The sequence below is a fragment of the Geotrypetes seraphini genome, chromosome 1 (genome assembly GCF_902459505.1).
Source record: "Geotrypetes seraphini chromosome 1, aGeoSer1.1, whole genome shotgun sequence".
Classification (NCBI taxonomy): Eukaryota; Metazoa; Chordata; class Amphibia; order Gymnophiona; family Dermophiidae; genus Geotrypetes; species Geotrypetes seraphini.
In genome coordinates, this window is record NC_047084.1 from 427,195,419 (window position 1) to 427,216,939 (window position 21,521).

A 21,521-nucleotide genomic window follows, 5' to 3' on the forward strand; every position below is an offset into this window, starting at 1 on the left:
TCCAAAACCCTAGATACTGTATCCCCCTCCACCCATGCATAATAAAATCAAAATGAACTTCGCCCTGGTTTATGGAGTCCTTAAGACTAGACAAACAACTATGCAGATGTCTAGAGAGGAAATGGAGGAAAAACAAGACACCAGAACACAGAACACAATGGAGAGCATCCATAAATAAGTACAAGGACAATATATCCAAAACAAAGAAAAATTACTACACTAGAAGTATAGGAGGCAACATAACCGACAGCAAAAAACTGTTCTGTCTAGTACAACTGACATCCCCCCCCCAAACCAAGAATCTGCAACCTTCTCTAATAAAATCTCAGCCCAAGAATTTGCAGATTTCTTCCTCAACAAAGTCAAGTTGGTCCAATCAGAAGTTGCTAGGACAGCCTCAACAAGCACTTCCCAACACAACTATACGGAATACACTGAACCCATAAAAGCAGACCAGATCTGGTCCTCATTCACTAACCTATCAATCCCCGACACCAATAAGCTAGTATCAAAGTTATCCTTACGAACAGCCTCCTGGACAACTGTCCTCCAAACCTTCTTTCAGCAGCTTCATATCATATAATCAACTGGCTCACCAACCTGTTAAATAGTTCCTTGAACCAAGGGCACCTACCCAAAGAAATGGGAAAAATAGCCTTAACCCCTATACCGAAAACAGCCCAAGCAGACCTCTCCATAGCATCTAACTACAGACCGATTGCTTGTATTCCGGCCCTCACTAAAATCCTCGAGTCCCATGTCAGCAAGCAGCTAACCTCTTACATAGAGAAGCACTCCTGCCTTCATACATCCCAATACGGCTTCTGAAAAAAGCACAGCACCGAGCTCCTCTTCACCCTAATCACAAAAATCAAACAGTTGCTAAGTTTGGGTCATCAGGCAATATTACTCCAATTTGATATCTCCGCAGCCTTCGACTCAGTAGACCACCAATTACTCCTAACCAAACTCTTGGAAATTGGTATAACTGGAACTGTACTGAATTGGTTCGTCGACTTCCTACAAAATCGTGACTAAGTAGTCAAAAAGCAAGAATCATACTCCAATCCTTGGAAGGCGCTCTATGGCGTCCCACAAGGCTCCCCATTATCCCCAATCCTATTCAATTTATTCATGAGCTCGCTGGGTCATATCAAATTGGAAGATGAAACGGTACTATCATATGCCAACGACATCCTCCTCCTCCTCATTCCTATAATCAATAACCATCCTAACATTACCAAAAAAAATCTCAAACAATATAAATAAAATTCAAACCTGGGCAACGAACAAGAAGCTGAAACTGAACACCACTAAGACCAAAGCCATTGGTTTCCGCACCGCACAACAGAATATCATACCCAACCTCACTCTTCCATCAGGCATTACTCTCATAATGGAAAAATCCACCAAGGTACTAGGCTGCATCTTAGACGACACTCTCACAATGGAACCACAAATATCTAATCTTCAGAAAAAGACCATCTACACCAGGGCTGCCCAAGTCTGGTCCTTGAGATCTACTGGCAGGTCAAGTTTTCAGGATATCCACAATAAATATGCATGTGAGAGATTTGAATACCAAGAAGGCAGTGCAGGCAAAACTTTCTCATGCATATTCATTGTGGCTATCCTGTAAACCTGGCCTGCCAGTAGATCTCGAGGACCAGACTTGGGCAGCCCTGAGCTATACTATGCGTCAACTGCGATTCACAAGATCATACTTCCACCCACACCACTTTGCTCTGATCGTTCAGATGATGGTCATACCTCAACTGGACTATTGCAACTCTGCCTCCCTTGGCATCAACACCTCTCTCATCCACAAACTACAACTCATCCAGAACACACCAATTAGACTAATCTACAAATTAAAGAAATTTGACTCAATCACAACCTTCACCAGGCAACTACATTGGCTCCCAATATCATCCCGAAATTTTCAAATCGTCTTGTATCCTACACCAGATCCTCTACAGAAGCTCAGCAGCCCCTCTCATCCAATTATTCTTTAATGTATGGTCGACATCAGAAAGAATCCTTAACAGAATCCAACTAAATCTACCATCCACAAAAAACCTCCACTACAAGCGAATTTTCTATGCTAACTTATCTGGGTGTAAAAACCTGAAATGACCTACCAAAAGTCATCAGGACAGAGACAAACTACACTACATTCAGAAAAAGCCTGAAGACCCACCTCTTTGACAATTAACAGTCTTAGTTTCTGTATAACTCCCCCTTCTTCTGTGTCCCCTATCTTATCTTCTCCATACCCTCTCCCCTACTACTTTCCCCCTTCCTCCTTGATCTGTTGCCTTGAGTCTGTATAGGTATGTGGGATGCACAAATGGAAGATTAGATTAGATTAGATTAGAAAGCGGTTTACATCACAACTCAATCATATTTATGAAAAGAACTCCATTAAAAATAGGAAAGGAAAGAAAAAAGGAAAAGAAATTAACAGTTCTAAAACATATCCACTAAAACTATTATATAAAATATATAAATACAAATTAATTAAATTAATGCAGATTGCAGTCCCAATTCCATTATTCAGTTTGAGAAAGCCTTTTGAAAACAATGTGCTTTTAGATGTTTCTTAAAGTTTTGAAATGATTCTTCCTTTCTTAACTCTACTGGCAAATTGTTCCACAATATTGGAACTAAGTAGAAAAATGTACCGTTTCTAGTTGAGGCAAGGTGAGCCTTCGAGATATAAAACTCACACAATTGTTTTTGCCAGTGGGGAGAAGAGGTTTGGCACTTCCTAACTTACGGTGATATATCGCTTGCCTAATAAGACATTTCGTAGATTGGATAAAGAAAACATAATACTACACTCCTGTACTTCTTGAGAAACAATGTCTCCAACACACTTACTTTATTATCTTCATGCCCCAAAACCTCACAGGATTTTTCCTATTTGCAGACATCCCTTACTGAAATCTATGTGACAGTGTTGGCAGTAGTTGTGTAAACCCATCCAACTCTACAATTCTGTTACTGTTGTGGGGTAACTCGGATATTGATCCTGATGCCACTAAAACTTACCTGAAAAAATGGCTGGATAATGGCCTATGCTATGTGCTGGATCTGGTGTCTGATCAAGGTACACTGCTTCCTTTCCAAGTTCTACAAGTTGTGGGACACTTACAAGAGAGGGACTGACTTCATTATCGCCAGGTCTCACACTATATTCAGTCTTTGGACGCCAACACCCTGAATGAGGACATGGCTGACATGGTACAGGAAACTCTTACTTTATCTCGCCAAACTAAAGCCAACTTATCTTTCTATCAGGTCAGTTTGGGCAGTTTTAGTCCCCCTTGGGATTATGATGCTTTGGCGGAGATTTGGAATTGGGACTTTCCTCTTCAGAAACAGATCTCAGGAGATGGATTATGTCTTCTTATGAAACATCTTAAACAGCTGACCCAATCAGTTGCTCTCCAAGAACAGCACTATAAATTCCTACTATGCTTATATATATATCCTTGTATTGTGCCTATGTTTCTGGCTTTGCTTCTCATGATCAATGTCCTAAATGCCAATCTACTCCTGCTGGTCTGCTTCATATGTTTTGGTCACGTGAGAGAATACAAATATTTTGGTCCTTTAATGAGATTTATAGACCGTTTTGCATAAAAGGATCCCCTTGAGGGCAGATATTCTGTTTTTTTCCCCAGGTTCACTCTCTGAGATTGTCAAGGGGGAGGGAGGAATTTGTTGTTGGAAAAAGCTTCTTTAATGGCTAAAAAATGTATTCTTTTACTGTGGACACAATCTGAAACTCCTACTATCACTCTCTGGAGGAATGAAATGTTTACACTGTTAAAACTAGAATACTTGGATGTAAAAAGGGGTACACCAGGTCAGTGGATAAGGTTTTAAGGTCATCTGAGCCCTTGTCTGGGATGGTTTGTCACACAGAGCCTGTAGTACTCTGCTGAATTCTTGACACTGGAATGCTTGCGATGGGGGGTTGTTTTTTCTGTTTCTGGTCTCAATTTGTTTCTTTAAGTCTCTGTGAAAAAAACCACGCGGATGACTTTACATTGTCTGTTTTATTATTGAAGTACTTGTAATATTTGGAAAATTTAATTCAATAAAAACTTTATAAAAATAAAAAGGAACTCCCCCCCCCACTTGAACTAAAACACAGAAAAATATGGCTCGATATACAATACAATACCACCACTGTTTCACTGTTTATAAGAAATGATCCCAAATCACTACAAAACAGTAGCATGTTGTATTTCCGGTGTTATGGTAACACCACAATTAGATCTTTCATTACACCACTAGCGTATAGAGATAGTTTTAAGTATTTGGGAATTTGAATTTTGAGAAGCATCTACAGTTTCATCTACAGTTGCGAAAGGATTTGAGGCATTAAGACAACTTAGAGCTATTTGAGATTTTTGGATGAGAAATCGTTACATACTTTAATTCATGCTTTTGTTCTATCTAAATTGGATTATGGCAATTTGGTATATGCTGGAATAACAGTAGGGCAATTGAAAAGTTTACTAATAGAGAGATCTGAGGATCCAAGATGGCCGCGGCCTAGGTGATCGGGTACAAGCCCCCAATTGAAGTGCTTCTTGCTAAATGATTTTCGGCTGGAGACCGCTGTTTCCGGCCTGGACCTACCTGTTTGTGCGGTGCAATGCTGAAGAGGATAGGCAGGAGCGCTGTTGGCGCTTCGCGGCGCTCCGAGGTGCCGTCCATCGGCAACATTGAAGAACTTCTTTGAAGGATGCAGGGAGCTACTCCAGTGAATCCGGTTGCCAGCCTGCTGAGGATCCTGAGTGTTAGTGAGACCGACGGGACTCCTCTTGGGCCAGACATCACCCTTAGCCCGGATGTTAGAGCACCACCTCCTCCACCACAGTTGGCCAGCACACCCAGGGGTCAGGAAACCCCGGAGGAAGGGGTATTACTTTCCCCAGAGACAAACAACTTAACTTCGGGGAGTCTGGAAATGGAGATCCCGGCTTGGGGAACCTCCAAGGAAGACTCTGGGGTCCATAACAGCTGGAGGAGGACTGAACCAGAAGGAACAGAAACAAGAAAATCCAAAGAAAGGTGAGAGACTCTGTACTACAATACAAGCTACTTTTTGGAATAAACCTGCTAAGGTGACCTTAGAAGCCCTATGGGATCTGGTAGCAAATTTTGCGAAGGTAATTAGTCCCAATTTCCAACAGATTGAAAATAAACTTATCCACCATTCAGAAGAATTAGGAAAATTAAAATTGGATATGACTTCTTCTAATAACTTACTTCAAAAGACTCAGCAAGATATGGTTTCAATAAAACAACTTCAGGAAACTATAATTAAAGACAACTTGAATCTTAGAAGAAAACTGGAGTCATTAGAGAATCAGGCACATAGCAATAACTTGAGATTGACAAACTTTCCAAGGATAACTACGGTAACTCCTAGAGACATGCTTAAGAAATATTTATTAGAACTTTTGGAAGTACCGGAAGGTAACCTTCCACCATTTGCTCAAGTTTATTATATCCCCAGTAAAACTTTGCATCAACAGCAACCTGAGCCTACTGAACGACCACTATTGAATATTACTGAGATTTTGGAGAAGTCAGATAAGGAAGTGGTAACACCTGCAACATTAGTAGCTACTTTGGCTCTCTCTATTGATAAATCTTGGTTATTGAGACTATTTCTAAAGAATAAACAAAAGGAATTTCTGGGTTGTAAAATTCAAATGTTCCCTGATGTTACAAGGGAAACGCAAAAACGTAGACGTGATTTCCTTCTCATTAGGGGCTACATTTTATTTGAGACACCCCTGTAAGTACATTGTCCATTACCATTCAATTAAATATGTATTCTTTGAACCCCAACATTTGACTAATTTTCTGGTGATGTCCCGTCTGGACAAGGAAAAAATTCAAGGTAGAGCGCTAAAGAAAATAGTAACTTCCTTCCCGATCTATAGGAATAGCATTACTTCTTTGATTGTTCTCTTTGTGTTTTCTTACAATTAATTATTGGACCCAATGAGGACTTGAGCTAATTTTACCATAATAGTTTCTTTTGTAAACTGCTTAACATTGTTAAGTATGGACTTATATGATTGTAATATATTGTGGTTAAATTTACTCTCTGTACAAGTTTACTTGATATAATATTGAAATCAATAAAAATACTTAAAATATAAAAAAGAAAAGTTTACAAACAGTACAAAATGCTGCAATTCGGCTGTTAGGTCGCGCACTCATCTATGATCATGTAACTCCATTGTATTTGAAATTCTATTGGTTGCCAATAGAATGTAGAATTAAATTTAAGATCCTGATACTGGCACATAGGGCATTTGGTTGAGTTATAACCATTATATCTTTCTAATCTAGCGTTGTTTTATGCACCTAGGCGTTTGAGATCTTTAAATGACAATAGAGTCCACTATTAGTTACATATATTGGGAAAAGTCTGCATAAGTCTGCATCACATACACCTATTTTGGAAACAGTACCATTTTAAACAATGCTGTGCAACCCCATAAGTTCAAATGGTATTTGGTCCAAAGAGATAGGATGTCCTGCGTTTTCCCCAATAAAGCCGAAATGTTTTCAGTGTAAGCTTTCAGTAAGTCACTGGTGATGTAAACCCCCAACTATGTAAGTCTATGCTCAACTTTCCGTAGAGGGAAGGGTGTAGACCAGGGGTCTCAAAGTCCCTCCTCGAGGGCCGCAATCCAGTCGGGTTTTCAGGATTTCCCCAATGAATATGCATGAGATCTATGTGCATGCACTGCTTTCAATGCATATTCATTGGGAAAATCCTGAAAACCCGACTGGATTGCGGCCCTCAAAGAGGGACTTTGAGATCCCTGGTGTAGACCAATTTCGCCAAGTTCAACTCCAAACCCGACACCCTTCCATGTTGCTCCAATAATTGCAAAACCCTCTGAAAAGACCTTTGGGGTGGGGTCAAAGGCAGAAAAATGTCATCAGCAAATGTCAAACATCGCACCACATCATTCGTCACTGGCATGCCCACGATGTTCCCATCCTCTCTAATATTCTGCAGCAATGGCTCCAGGGATAAAATAAACAATAAAGGCGACACGGGCAACCCCTTTCCACTGAAAAATAATCGGGCACCTTTCCATTGACCAGTATTGCTGAACTGGGGTTAACATACAAAGTCCTGACCATGTCTAAAAGGTGCCCTCCCCCCCAATGCCATAGCTCTCCAAAACTGGAAAAAGATATTCCCAAGCCACACAGTCAAATGCCTTACGAGCATCTAAACTGATTAACAAGGCTGGAAGATCATGAGTGATGCTGTGTTCCAAAGCTGCCATCACCTTCCTCACATTCCATACCGCATGCCTCCCCTGGACGAAATCAACCTGGTTCTGATATATCAGTCCTGGCAATAGAGGGGGCAAACGAGAGGCTAAAATTTTTGCCATTAATTTGCGTTCATACTTGAGTAGCTGATTGTAAAACCACTTAGATAATCTTGATAGGCGGTATATAAAAATCTAGTAAACTTGAAACTTCATAGTTTATCAGGGAAATCGGCTGGTAGAAATCCACAAATGCCAGATTCCTGTCTGGCTTGGGGATCAGCACTATATGAGCATGATTAGCGTGTATGGGGAAATTTCCAGTAGACATGACCTGGACAAAATAAGCCTCCAAAGGCAAAGCAAAGTGGTCCTGCATGATTTTATAAAATTCAGAGGAGAGACTGTCGGGTCCGGGAGCTTTCAAAAGCAGAGATTCTTTTATAGCCTCCTGAATTTCCTGGGCCATGAGTGATTTTCCACAAGAAAAGTTTGGACAGACTAAATTTCAGAATTGCTGTGGACAGCAGCATGGCAGAAATAGTGCATCTGAATATTGTCCAGTTTCTCTTTAGGTGTTGCCCTGTATATATGTTCATATAAATAAACAAAAATACTTATTCCAATATGATAGGTGAGACATTCTAGACAGATGGGTTGTGTCCCCATGGCTGCGTGCCATCTGCAGAAGGAATCCACTCTGGATTTTTCTCTCTGCACCAGCACCAAGCTTAGACTCTCCCATGATTAAGCAGGTGACAAAACACTTGGCTAGCCTGGTGGGGCAGCCTTCTTTTTTTTTTTCCAGGGCTTGGCATGGATGCTAGTTCCGTGCACCTGACTGCGGACCCTCTGCAGCCTAAGAAACGCAAAGGGTGACTCTACGCCCCCAGGAGCCAGAAGCTTTCTCAAAATGTATGAATCATTTGTGGAATGAGTTTCAAATCCAGCATTTTTCCCCTGCTGAGTAGGTTAGGCTGCAATTCCCACTCAACGGAGAATGACCACCAAAGAGACTTGTTTAGTCCTGCGCCGCCTCCAATGTGTCTCTCAGTGGCGTTGCTTCTACGGAACGTCCTCATCTCAGTCAGCCACTGTTCTTGTGCAGCCTGGTCCTGATCTGGGAGATCATGATGATCAGTTTGCTGACCTCTTATTTACAGGCACAGTGCTTCCTGGGACAGGAGTCCAGAAACTGTATGCCAGATCTGCGGATCCTTCTGGGACTTGGAAGCTGGGGACGATCCCATGGTTCTGCATTTATTTAAGTCTGTGACTTTGCTGGATCTTATTTCGTAGTCTTTGCAGGAGTTGAATTTACTCACTCAACCGGCTCCATCCACTTCTACCTCCTGGCTTTGCGGTGCGCGCTTGCAATCTAGTACCTTCCCCTAGAACCTTGATATGAGTGTTCTACTCTCAGAGCAGTATGAGTCTCTGGAAGTTGTATGTCATTCTGGTGGCTCCAGATTGGCCTCACCGACCATGGTACATAGATCTGATGTGTCTTCGCAAGGGTCGTGTTCTTCGGCTGAGCGCCCATCCAGATTTGCTTACGCAGGGTCCGGTTTGCCTGGAGGGCCCGGGTCACTTTGCTCTTATGGCATGGCTCTTGAGCGTACAGCCTTAGAACACAAAGGCTATTCTGATGTGGTTATTGATACTATTCTCATGGCTAAGAAATCATCTACAGTATCTGCTTACACATAGATGACTTTCCAACATTGGTGCACTCAGGTCCAGGTGGACCCTTATTTGGCTCCAATCTCGGTGATTCTCGCATTTCTGCCTTTCTGGTCTTGATAAAGGCCTCACTGTAGCATTTCTTCGTGTCCAGGTAGCCAGACTCTCTTGTTCTGGAGCCCGGGATCATCGTTCCTCTTTGGCGTCTCATCCTGATGTCGCTAGATTTCTGAAGGGGGCAGTTCACATCAGACCACTGGTTAAGCCGTTGTTCCCTTCCTGGGACCTCAGCCTGGTGCCATCTAGCCTCACCAAGGCACCCTTTGAGCCCCTTCAGGATGCTTCCCTCTTGGACTTGATGCTCAAGACCATGTTTCTCATTGCTATTAATCTCAGCTCAACGTGTCTCAGAACTCCAGGCTCTTTCTTGTAAAGAGCTGTTTGTTCGCATCTCAGAAACTGGGATTTCCCTGCGTACAGTTCCTTCCTTTCTGCTGAAGGTGATTTTGGCTTTCCATGTTAAGTAGGAAATACGTTTGCCTATTTTTCAGTCTACTGGTTCCAGGACATAAGATTGCGTTTTGAAGAAACTTGATGTGTACAGAGTAGTGCTTCACTACCTGGAGGTCACTAATGAATTTCATCTCTCTGACCATCTGTTTGTGCTAACTCATTCTGTTAAGCAGGGCGCTCCCGCTTCAAGGCCACGATTTCCAGATGGATCCTTAGGGCCATTTCATCAGCCTATGTTCTTTCTGGGTAACAGTCTCCCATTTCTGTCAAGACACATTCTACCTGGAGTATGGCTTCTTCATGGGCCAAAGCTAGAGCTGTCTCCCATGAAGAGATCTGCAAGGCAGCAACTTTTCCTCTACACGCTTTTATCAAATTTTACAGAGTGGATGTGGTGGCGAGACAGGACTCTGCCTTTTGGTCCTTAGTCTTATAGCTTGGCACAGCAACCCGCCCTAGCTTTTTGGGGACTGCTTTTGTACGTCCAATCTTTCTAGAATGTTTCACCTATTGCACTGGAAAAAGAGATTATGTACTTACCTGGTAAACTCTTTTCCAGTAGATAGGTGAGACATTCTAGACTCATGTCCTGTCCTTCTTGCACCTGCCTAGTGTCTCAGTCTGTTTATCATCTCCAAGTTGTTTCTTGGATGCCTGTCAGCCCTTGGGGGCTGGGAAAAATACTGTATATATGTTACTTTTTTCTGTGGCAGTATTTTCTGAACTCCTTTGAGGCCTTTGTTGGCTGTTTGCAGTTGATGTTCTAATGTTACTTCTTGAGCAGAATGGTCGTTGCTGAACTTGATTGCCATAGGTTTCTCCATTGCACGTTTATTTAGTGACTCTCAGTGCTTGGTTACTAACTGTAGGCTAAGGAGCCCAGTGAAGTACAGTAGAGGCACAGATAAAAAAATCCGGAGTGGATTCCTTCTGCAGATGGCAAGTTGCCATGGGGACACAACCCATGTGTCTAGAATGTCTCACCTATCTATTGGGAAAGAGTTTACCAGGGTAAGTACATAATCTCTTTGTGTAGCCCGTAATGTCCTGATGTGTCTCAGAGATGACATCCTGGAACTAAAAGTCACAAGAGATGCTTGATGAATAAAGGATTATAAAGGCTTTCATAAGAACATAAGAAGTTGCCTCCGCTGAGTCAGACCAGAGGTCCATCCTGCCCAGCGGTCCGCTCCCGCGGCGGCCCATCAGGCCTAATTGCCTGAACAGAGTCCATGACTATTTTTGTAACTGCCTCTAATCCTATCCCTATTACCTACCTCTACTCCTATCTGTACCCCTCAATCCCTTTGTCCTCCAGGTACCTGTCCAGACCCTCTTTGAAGCCCTGTAGTGTGCTTCTGCTTATCACATCCACCGGTAGCGCATTCCATGTATCCACCACCCTCTGAGTGAAAAAGAACTTCCTGGCGTTTGTTCTAAACCTTTCCCCTTTCAGTTTCTCCGAGTGCCCCCTTGTGCTTGTGGTTCCCCGTAATTTGAAAAATCTGTCCATGTCCACTCTTTCTATGCCCTTCATGATCTTGAAGGTTTCTATCATGTCTCCTCTAAGTCTCCGCTTTTCCAGGGAGAAAAGCCCCAACTTCTTCAGTCTTGTCAGTATATGAGAGGTCTTCCATGCCCTTTATTAGCTTAGTTGCTCTTCTCTGGACTCTCTCAAGTACCGCCATGTCCTTCTTGAGGTACGGCGATCAGTACTGGACACAGTACTCCAGGTGCGGGCGCACCATTGCACGATACAGTGGCAGGATTACTTCCTTCGTCCTGGTGGTGATACCCTTCTTAATGATGCCCAACATTCTGTTCGCCTTCCTTGAGGCTGTGGCGCACTGTGCTGATGCCTTCAATGATGTGTCTACCATCACTCCCAGGTCTCTTTCAAGGTTACTCACCCCTAGCGGAGATCCCCCCATTTTGTAAGTGAACATCGGGCTCTTTTTCCCTACATGCATGACCTTGCATTTTCCTATGTTGAAGCTCATTTGCCACTTTTCGGCTCACTCTTCTAGCGTTGTCAGATCTTTTTGGAGGTCTTCGCAGTCCTCCATGGTTTTGACCCTGCTGTATAGTTTAGTGTCATCCGCAAATTTAATAACCTCGCATTTTGTTCCCGCCTCCAGGTCGTTGATAAATATATTGAACAGGAGCGGTCCCAGCACCAACCCCTGCGGAACTCCGCTCGTGACCCATTGCCAGTGTGAGTAATGGCCTTTTATTCCAGCCCTCTGTTTCCTGTCCGCCAGCCAGTTTTTGATCCATCGGTGGACCTCCCCTTGCACCCCGTGGTTCCATAGCTTCCTTAGCAGTCTTTCATGTGGTACCTTGTCGAAGGCTTTTTGGAAGTCAAGGTAAATGATGTCTATAGATTCCCCTTTATCCACCTGGCTGCTTACCCCCTCAAAGAAGTATAATAAGTTAGTGAGGCATGACTTGCCCTTGCAGAAGCCATGCTGGCTCGGCTTTAGTTGCCCAGTGTTTTCGATGTGTTCCCAGATGCAGTCTTTAATTAGCGCTTCCATTTCACGTGAGTCCACTCACATATGTAGAAATATAAAGGCAGTCAACAGTGACAATTCGCTATTGTACTATCAGTGGCTAAATATCAAGAATTTGAGTCTCCTTAGGGCAGTTGAGGGTAAATTGATGTTACCAGAGTCAGGGAGGCAAGAATCAATGGAATTTGGAGGTACAGAAAACCATGAGAACTAGGACTTAGGAGGCCATTCTGTAAAATGGACAGTAACATTTATACATGGAATACATGCATAAATAATTAGAATAATTTTATATATGTATGCACATATGTATTTACATGTCAAGATTCCACCTAAACGCTATTCTGAAATATGGGCATACACTTAGGCAGAGTCTTGAGTAGAGCATGGGTAAGAGTGACATGTGAGTTACATGTGTTAAGTCCAGTATTTAGACACAAGCAATTATACTAGCTGTGTGACTGATACAAGTGCTGGCATGTGAAAAAAAAATTTGTATATAGTTGATTACCCTGGTATTCTGTCAAGAAAAGCGAGCACTTGTTTATCTTTATAGAAATAAAGGAGGTTGGAGAGTATACTGCAGTTTCCTGGACTATTTGCATCAAGAAAATCTGAAATAAAAGAAAGTAATTTTATAGCATTGTTCCTATATTGTGGCACCTAAAATATATACCCCTGTAGCAATTTAAATAAGGAAGGGGTGATATGTAAACATTTTGAAATACAAATGGGGTTAGAAATATTTTTTTCCCATTTAATAGGCATGCTAAAGAAGAAGGAAAGAAAGCAGAAGCTAAGAAATTGGAGAAGAAGAGAGGTGAGCCATTGGCCCTTAGCCTATTTTATTTCAAAGGAAAAGAAATTAGCTGGGGAAAGTTTCCCAGTGAGTACAGTTGTTTGGTTTGTTTTCAGGGTTGCAACGGTGCCTTCCCACAAGCGACCATTGGATTGTTTGTTATAGTCCACCTCCAGACACTATATGAAATCTGAGTTTTCAAGGTTTATTTTCTTGATTGACCACCTAGGGAAAGGGTAGGCAATTCCAGTCCTTGAGAGCCGGAGCCAGGTCAGGTTTTCAGGATATCCACAATAAATATGCATGAAATAGATTTGCATCTCAAGGAGGCAGTACATGCAAATCCATCTCATACATATTCATTATGGATATCCTGAAAACTTGACCTGGCTCTGGCTCTCAAGGACCGGAATTGTCTACTCCTAACCTAGGGCGAAGCCTTCAAAGTGGTTTACAATACTTTAATATTGTAGAAGTGAGAAAAGAAATGCAATAACAAAAGAATAAAGTAGCAAGCTTGCTGTGTCCCACAGGATTCTGGGATCAGTACATATTGTTGATTAGAATGTAAAGCTCTTGGGGCGTGGCCTGATCGCCACGGAGACCACACGAATGGTGTAACAGCTCCTCTTACACACACCTAAATTCAAATAAAACTGTGCTTTATACTTTATTATTTTTACATAGTTGGGTATATTTTGCTGCCAGAATCCTCAAATCCTTAAAGCGTCGGCGAAATCGGCAAAAAAAAAAAAAAGACCTAAATTCTCCAGCGCTGCTCAGCAGTAAGAGGCCTGGGGTCACGAGCGTCCTTGAGCTCTTTAGCCTGCCTAACGAATAAAATTATTCGGACTGTTTCTGCCTCACCTGTGGGTCTTCCTCGACGGTTGTGTATGTATGGGGCCGTTTAAAAGTGCGCATCAGACAGGAATGCCGGTAAGATCGGCGAAAACGCCTAAGCATAAATCAGCCTGCTCCGCGCTCAAAATGGCGTCGTCGCCGACTCCCGCTCTAACCTCTGCGCACTGGGGTGAATGGGCCCAGGAAATTTCGAAAATGGTCACCGCGGCCCTGGAAGATAAACTTCTTAAATTACAGTCGGCTGTAGACTGTATTAATGATCGTTTTGAAGCACATGCTGGCCGCAGTGGAGCAGAGGGTGTCTGAAGATGAGGATGCAGCACTGCAGGATCGCGAGAATGTGATTGCTTTGCAGACTCAAGTGGCAGCATTGACAATACGATTGGATGATCAGGAGAACCGTCAACGCCGCAATAATCTACGTGTTGTGGGGCTACCTGAACTCCGGGCTGACCAAGATCTCTACCACTTTTTTCAGATTTGGCTCCCAAAGCAGCTTGGCCTGGTGACCCCAGTGACTGGATTTCTATGCGAGTGGGCACACTGCTTGGGCCAACGTATGGAGGATAACAACCGCTCGCGAGCAGCAATTGCTAGATATATAAACTGGAAAGACAAAGAGCTCATCATGCAAGCCTTTCGGAAATCTGGTCGACTTGAATATGAAGGTCAAAAACTGCTACTATTCAATGACTATTCCTTACATGTATTCACCCTTCGCAAGGCGATGGTGCCGCTATGTTCCACACTTCACCGTCGGGGAGTGCGGTTTGCACTTGTGTATCCGGCGTCTCTACGCATATGGAGTGATGGGAAACCACATACCTTCACAGACAGAGTAGCTGCACAACAATTTATAGACTCTATGCCTGTGATAGTGGCTAGTGGTACCCCAGTGATGGATCCGGCGATTTAACTCTACTTGACATCAACCGTGCATTTTCCTATGAGGTCTCTGCCTGTTCAAATCAATTCCAGACTTGGTACTCCAGATTGTGCCAAGAAGCTCTTATCTCACCATGCTATGTAATGAAATACATATATTGCATAGTCTGCTAAGTTAAGCACATTAATCTCATGTTTTCTATTATTGATTAGGTGTGGATTTTGCTAGTTGTTCCATATGTGTTACTCTTCCGTGCTCACAGGAGCACCCTTAAAATGTTTTAAAATATGCATGATAGTGTGGTCTATTTCTTTTCTGACCATACACTATGCTGATATTACTGACTTCTTTTCTCTTATTTTCATGCTCTTTCTATTTTTCTTCTTAGACAGGAGTGTTTGCCTGACCTTACAAATATATCAGTTATCTTTTCTAGACAGAGAAGATATACTCTGTTTCACCACTGCATATCATATACTATGGCTGATTTACATGTTTTCTCCTTTAATATGAATGGTCTGAACCATCCCATTAAAAGAAAAAAGATAGCTAATTATGTGTCCAACAAACACCCTGATGTAGTTTTCTTGCAAGAAACCCACCTCCCACCCGCTGCTGCCACGAAATTCCAACTAAAGGGATTTTCCACTCACTTATATTCCCCTGCAATTCATCAAAAGAAAAATGGTGTTTCAATATTTCTCAATGATAAACTTTCTCCCGTTATTCATTCTTTTAAAACAGACACGGAGGGAAGATGGTGTCTGGTACATGCTGCGATGCACTCAGTGAATTTTGTTTTTCTCAATATATATGGCCCGGTTAAAGATCACCCGGATTTTTTCAAAGAGATTCAGCTGGCGCTGGTTGAATTTGGTTCTTGTTCTCTGATATATTGGGAGGAGATTTTAATCAAATCCAAGACTTATATATTGATAGATCTTCTTCTTGCATACCCTCCAAATCCAAGTCTTTCACAGCTCTTCATGCTCTAAAAGATGCCTTCTCCCTTGTGGATCCTTAGCGCTTACTTCACCCGAAAGGCAGAGAATACACACTTTTCACCACCACATAATACCTACTCGAGAATCGATTTCTTTCTCCTATCCTCTTCTCTTATTCAAGATCTTACCAATACTATCATACATCCAATCTTTCTCACGGATCATGCTGCCGTCTCTTTATATATTTCCATCTCGACTCCACGCAAAGAATCCCCCTCTTGGCGGCTGAACAACGCCTTACTCCTAGATGAGGAAACTGTTGAAAAAATCAATTCTTTCACAGCGGAATTTTTTGAAAATAACTCTAAAGATCCTGAAGTCTGTCCTTCCATTGTCTGGGAAGCATACAAAGCAACCCTTAGAGGTGAATTGATAAATATTGCCTCTTGGAAAAAGAAACAGTCCATGATAAAGGAAAAAGACTTAGAAAATTCTATTAAAACATTAGAATTACAACATATGTCTAATCACCTACATGACCCAGCTACTCTCCAACGTATCCAAAAACTTAAATATGAATATAATACTTTAGTTTCATGTACAGCCAGGCGTGATATCTTCATTTCCAATTCTGGTCATTATATGGGAGATAATCTTATGGGTCGCCCTTTGGCCAGATACCTTAAAATTAAATCCAAAAGACTACATATCACGGCTATTCAAGATCCATCAGGTCAATTAGTCAAAACCAGATCTTTAATTTCCTCTCAATTCAAAAATTTTTATGCTTCATTATACCAATCCGAATTTGCTGCTCCTGAATCAGATATAGACTCCTTTCTTTCCTCCTTAACTCATCCGACCATATCGGATTCTGTTAAATTGAAACTAGATTCCACGATAACTATATCATAAATAGAAGCTGCCATATCTTCCCTACCTGCTGGGAAAGCCCCCGGCCCGGACGGCTTTACTAACGAATTCTTTAAACAATTCCGCACCATCTTAGCTCCTCATCTCCTTACATATTATGATTTTCTCCATTCCACTCCGGACAAACAATTCAATTTCACTGAAGCCACCATTGTAGTAATTCCTAAACCTGACAGAGACGCCACCTTGGTTAAAAACTTCCGCCCTATCTCTCTCCTTAACTTAGATTACAAGATAATGGCAAAATTACTTGCATTAAGACTTACCAAAGTGATTCCATCTCTTATACATAAAGATCAAACAGGGTTCATTAAACAAAGATATATAGGAGATAACCTGCGCCTCTTTCACCATATTAACGCTCATGCTAAAACAATGTCAGACCCTATAATAGGCCTAGCTATTGATGCTGAAAAAGCCTTTGACCGGGTGGAGTGGCCTTTTCTTTTCCGTGTCCTGAAATGGTATAATTTTGGCTCATTCTTCACGAATTGGATAGAAGCGTTATATCACCAACCCACAGCTCGTATTCTGATTAACAACTCTTTATCCAATAAATTTTCCCTTCACAGAGGCACTCGACAGGGCTGTCCTCTCTCACCATTGCTATTTAAATTAGTGTTGGAGCCTCTTCTTTCTGCTATTCGACAAAGCCCCTTAATTAACGGTATTCCCTCCTCTGATCGAGACTTCAAATTAGCAGCCTATGCTGATGATGTTTTAATTTTTCTTAGGAACCCTCTATCCTCTCTTCCTCATCTTATACATATTGTCAAACAATATTCCCTCCTATCAGGATACTCTGTCAATTGGGAGAAATCAGAGATCTTCCCTCTGAATGATAACATTCTTCAATCAGATCTGGCTTATTTTCCTTTCTCATGGTCACATGAAGCTGTGAAATACTTGGGGATTTTAATACATAAGGATCCGGTTCTTGCTCAAGATCTTAATATATCTAAAGTCAAAAATCTAGTTCTAAATACTACATCTCGATGGTCTCCACTTTTTTTGTCTTGGTGGGGTAGAATAGCATCCATCAAAATTAGCACCTCAAATTAATTACACTCTCTCTATGCTTCCTCTTCTATGCCGGAAGTCGTTTTTCCATTGGCTAAATAGGAAGCTATCTGAATTCATTTGGAACAAGAAAAAACCTCAAATTGCTCACGCCAAGCTGAAAGCCTCTAAGATTAACGGTGGTCTTAACTTTCCGGATTTCTATCATCATTATATTGCTTCACTAGCTAAATATGGAGCTTACTGGGTTACTGACTCCTCTCCCCAAGATCCTCCTGCTTGGTTTGAAATGGAGTGCTTTTTATGCACACCTTTACACATCTCCTGCTTACTAACGGTGTCAGTACCCAGACATTTGAGAAGGTACTCTTTGTTGGGTTCAACGCAGCATGCTCTTCATCTTTTAGATACATTAGCTGAGATCTCAGTTAATGTTAGCCCACTCATGTCTCTTTGGAATAATCCCAAAATCCAAAACCATGGCAAATCCCTCTCATGGAAACGGTGGCAGCGGGCAGGTATATGGTTTGCCCATCAAGTGTCTACTCTCACTGCGTCAGTTCCTTTTGATATACTTTGTTCCACATACCTGCTGCCTTCTTCTGTTTATTCACAGTGGCTCTCACTCATTGGAGTGCTGTCATCTGTGCATATACGTTTTGACTTCATGACTTCCAAAAATACTATCCGCCATTGGTCTTTATTGACTCTATTAAAAGGCAAGGCTATATCTTTTTTCTATAATATTTTGAGAGATCATTCCTTCACTTTTTCACCTCAATCTATGAAACACTGGGATACTATACTCACCACTCCGCTTTCTGACATTGATTGGGAACTCTTTAGGTCTTCAACAAACCGCCCGCTTTTATCTTCTAGAGTTTCACAATCAATGTTCTTTATTATGTGGAATGCAGTATGGACCCCATTTCGCATGTGGAAAGCCAACTTAAAGCAAGACTCTGTTTGCTGGAACTGTTTGAAAGAGGATGGAACTCTTGATCATATGTTTTTTCATTGTACTTTGGTCCGCTCCTTTTGGACTCAAATTTGGAACACCATACAATCTATCACTAACTGCTCGGAAGAGATCTCTATGGACATTATAATCCTTCGCTCTCAACATCCCTGTTTCGCACAATCAAACTGTCCTCCTAAGCTCATCAATACCATGTTTGTGACTGCTCTCATGCACATTCTGAAAAATTGGAAATCATCTTCGCTACTAGACTATACTTTTTGGTGGAACTCTCTGTATATGTATCATAGATTTGAATCCTATGTATATGAGAATAAAATTACACTCCGAACCTCCATGAATTTGAAGAGCAAAAAATCACCCTGGTCATTCCTGGATTCCTATGTACGCTCTGCTTCGTAGACACTCCTGTCTTCCCTTCCTTTTCTTCTCTTTTCTTCTTTCTTTCCTTTCTCTTTTCGTTTCTATTTCTGTTCTCCCTCATCTTTTTCTCATATAATCTTCACAAGCAGTTCCAATACTTGGAGCTTTTCTTACTGCTATGGTCCTCTACAGTTAAACATATATTTGCAGATTCTTTATACACAAAGCTTTATTTTGTTTTTATGTATTTGAAATGCTCCCTGTATTTTTCAAAATACTCAATAAAAATTATTGAACTAAAAAAAAAAAAAAGAATGTAAAGCTCTTGAAGGGACATAAGATGTTAAATTTAAATTATCAGTTTATGCTCCTGGACGATCTTTATGGTCACAAGAACATTCTTTTCATCTGAAAAATGCCTGTAGGTAAGTTTATTCTCATTTTATGGCTAAACTGTAGAATCAAATCCCATCATTTGTTGGATCATTGGAGGGGATGTTAAGTTTTTCAGGAAAACTTATCTTTTTATTTTAAAAAAAAAAAGTTTCTGCAAATTTGGTTTTTGACTTTTAAATTGATACTCAAATGGGTTTTATTATTCTGTAACTGTGGAAACTAATTTTAATCTGTGTAAGAATCTATTTTTCTGTTGATTTATATTGTGTATGTGGATTGTTGTATATTGTGTATGTGGATTTGTAACCCATTCTGGGCTCTTTTGGGAAGACAAGCTAAAAATGGAGTAAATAGATAATAAATAAAGTATCAAAAAGTGAGAGTAACCAGTACGAAGAGTCTTAAACACTAATAATAAAGAGTTTATATGAGGGTAAATAAAAAAGTAAAGGCAAAATACATTTAATGGCTTTAATAGAAGTCACTGCGAGCGCCCGTGGACAGGGGCCTTTCCTGGTCTTCCCTCCGGGTGCAGCTTGCAGCTTTATCTACATTTTGTGGATTGCTGCATGGGCGCCGTTTGACTTCCTGTCCGGATGTAGTTCAGTTTTTGCAGGCAGCTGAGTTGCTCCAGCCTCTGGTGCGGCCTTCGATTCCAGCCTGGGATCTCAATCTGGTACTGTCTGTGCTTGTGTGCCCTCTTTTTGAGCCTCTGGGCTCCTGTACGTTGAAGGACCTTACTCTTAAGGCCTCTTTCTGGTGGCTATTACTTCTGCGAGACGCATTTCCGAGCTGCAGGCTTATTCTTGTAGGCCTCCCTTCCTGGAGTTTTCTAGGGAGCATGATGTGCTGCGGCCGGTTCCTTCTTTTCTGCTAAAGGTAGTCTTGCCTTTTCATGTCAACCAGTCCGTGGTACTTCCAGTCTCGGATAGTTGGGAGGGCTCTTTGGAACAGAAGCAGTTGTCGGGTCCTTCGCTCTTATGTTCAGCAGACCCAAGAGTTTTGGAAATCAGATCATCTTTTTGACTTCTTAGCAGGCCCTTATAAGGGGGACGGCAATTCCAAGGCTACTATAGTACACTGGATGAAGGAGACAGTTGCTTCTGCGTATCTCCTTCAACAGAAATCTGTTCCAGAATTTCTCGAAGCTCATTCTACTCAGGGTTAGGCAGCCTCTTGGGTTGAGTCTTCCCTGGTGCCTCTGGTTGATATCTATAAAGCGGCGGTTTAGTCTTCTCTTCATTCCTTTGTGCGACACTACTGTGTGGACATTCAGGCGTATTGGGACGTGATGTTTGGAGAGCACGTGCTTGTGGTGGCCCTTCAGGGGTCCCACCCATGATGGGTACAGCTTTGGTACGTCCCATCAGTGAGCTGTGCCGGTCTGGAAAGACGCTGAAAGAAGGATAAATTAGATTCTTACCTGCTAATTTTCTTTCTGTTAGTCTCTCCAGACTGGCACAGCCTCCCGCCCTTTCTGTCTGTATTGTTCGGGATTCACGTGAAGAGTGTGGGTGGGGAGATGAAAAGAACAGTGGCCTTTGGTTTATGAAGGTCCTTATCCTATTCAATTTCCAACAGTATATTCCTTATGTTTAGTGGTTGCTCCTCGTTTGGATTGTTATTGCTATTTTAGTTCACAGTTGTTAGTTTCTTGGTTCTGCTTGGCTATTCGGCAGACTGAGTATACTGGGGAATGCACAATCCACTTGTACTACATCCAAAAGTTTATGTCTCAGTCTCTACCTGCTGGTCATGGTGAGCTATTACCCATCAGTGAGCTGTGCCGGTCTGGAGAGACTAAAAGAAAGAAAATTAGCAGGTAAGAACCTAATTTATCCTTTTCTGTTCACCCTAGTGCAGTTTCATACAAGGAGGTAATTAGGGAAGGGATTTGGATTTAGCTCAAACCTTTTTTAGTTACAGCTCAAAGCAAATCACATTCAGATAAAGGTACAGTTAGAACAGGAGCTGGGACTGATACTTGAGGTGCTCCTCTGATAACCACTATACTTCCCCCTCCGTATTCGCGAATTCCATATCTACGGATTCACTTATTTGCGGTTTTAAAACAAAAAATGCATTTTCATTTTCAGGCTATTTTAAGCCCTGTAAGCCCCCACTTAAGCCTTACCTGGTTGTCTAGCGGGTTTTCAAGGCAGGAGCGATCTTCCCACGCTCCTGCCCCGTGCAGATCACTCATAGGAAATGGCTGCCTTGAGCTCCCGTTGTCTCTCGAGACTATGACGGGAGCTCAAGGCAGCCATTTCCTGTGAGCAGTCTGCATGGGGCAGGAGCGT

At 41.9% G+C, this 21,521-nt stretch overlaps 1 protein-coding gene across 6 annotated transcripts in view; it reads left to right on the forward strand.

The window, feature by feature from the left end:
• PSIP1 (PC4 and SFRS1 interacting protein 1) overlaps nt 1–21,521 on the forward strand; it is a 172,293-nt gene that overhangs the window by 131,069 nt on the left and 19,703 nt on the right. For all 6 annotated transcript variants that reach the window (XM_033919071.1, XM_033919099.1, XM_033919109.1 and 3 more), the window contains one exon: nt 12,805–12,860. In XM_033919071.1, coding sequence (XP_033774962.1) covers nt 12,805–12,860 — 56 coding nt within the window. The remainder of the gene's footprint in view (nt 1–12,804; nt 12,861–21,521) is intronic.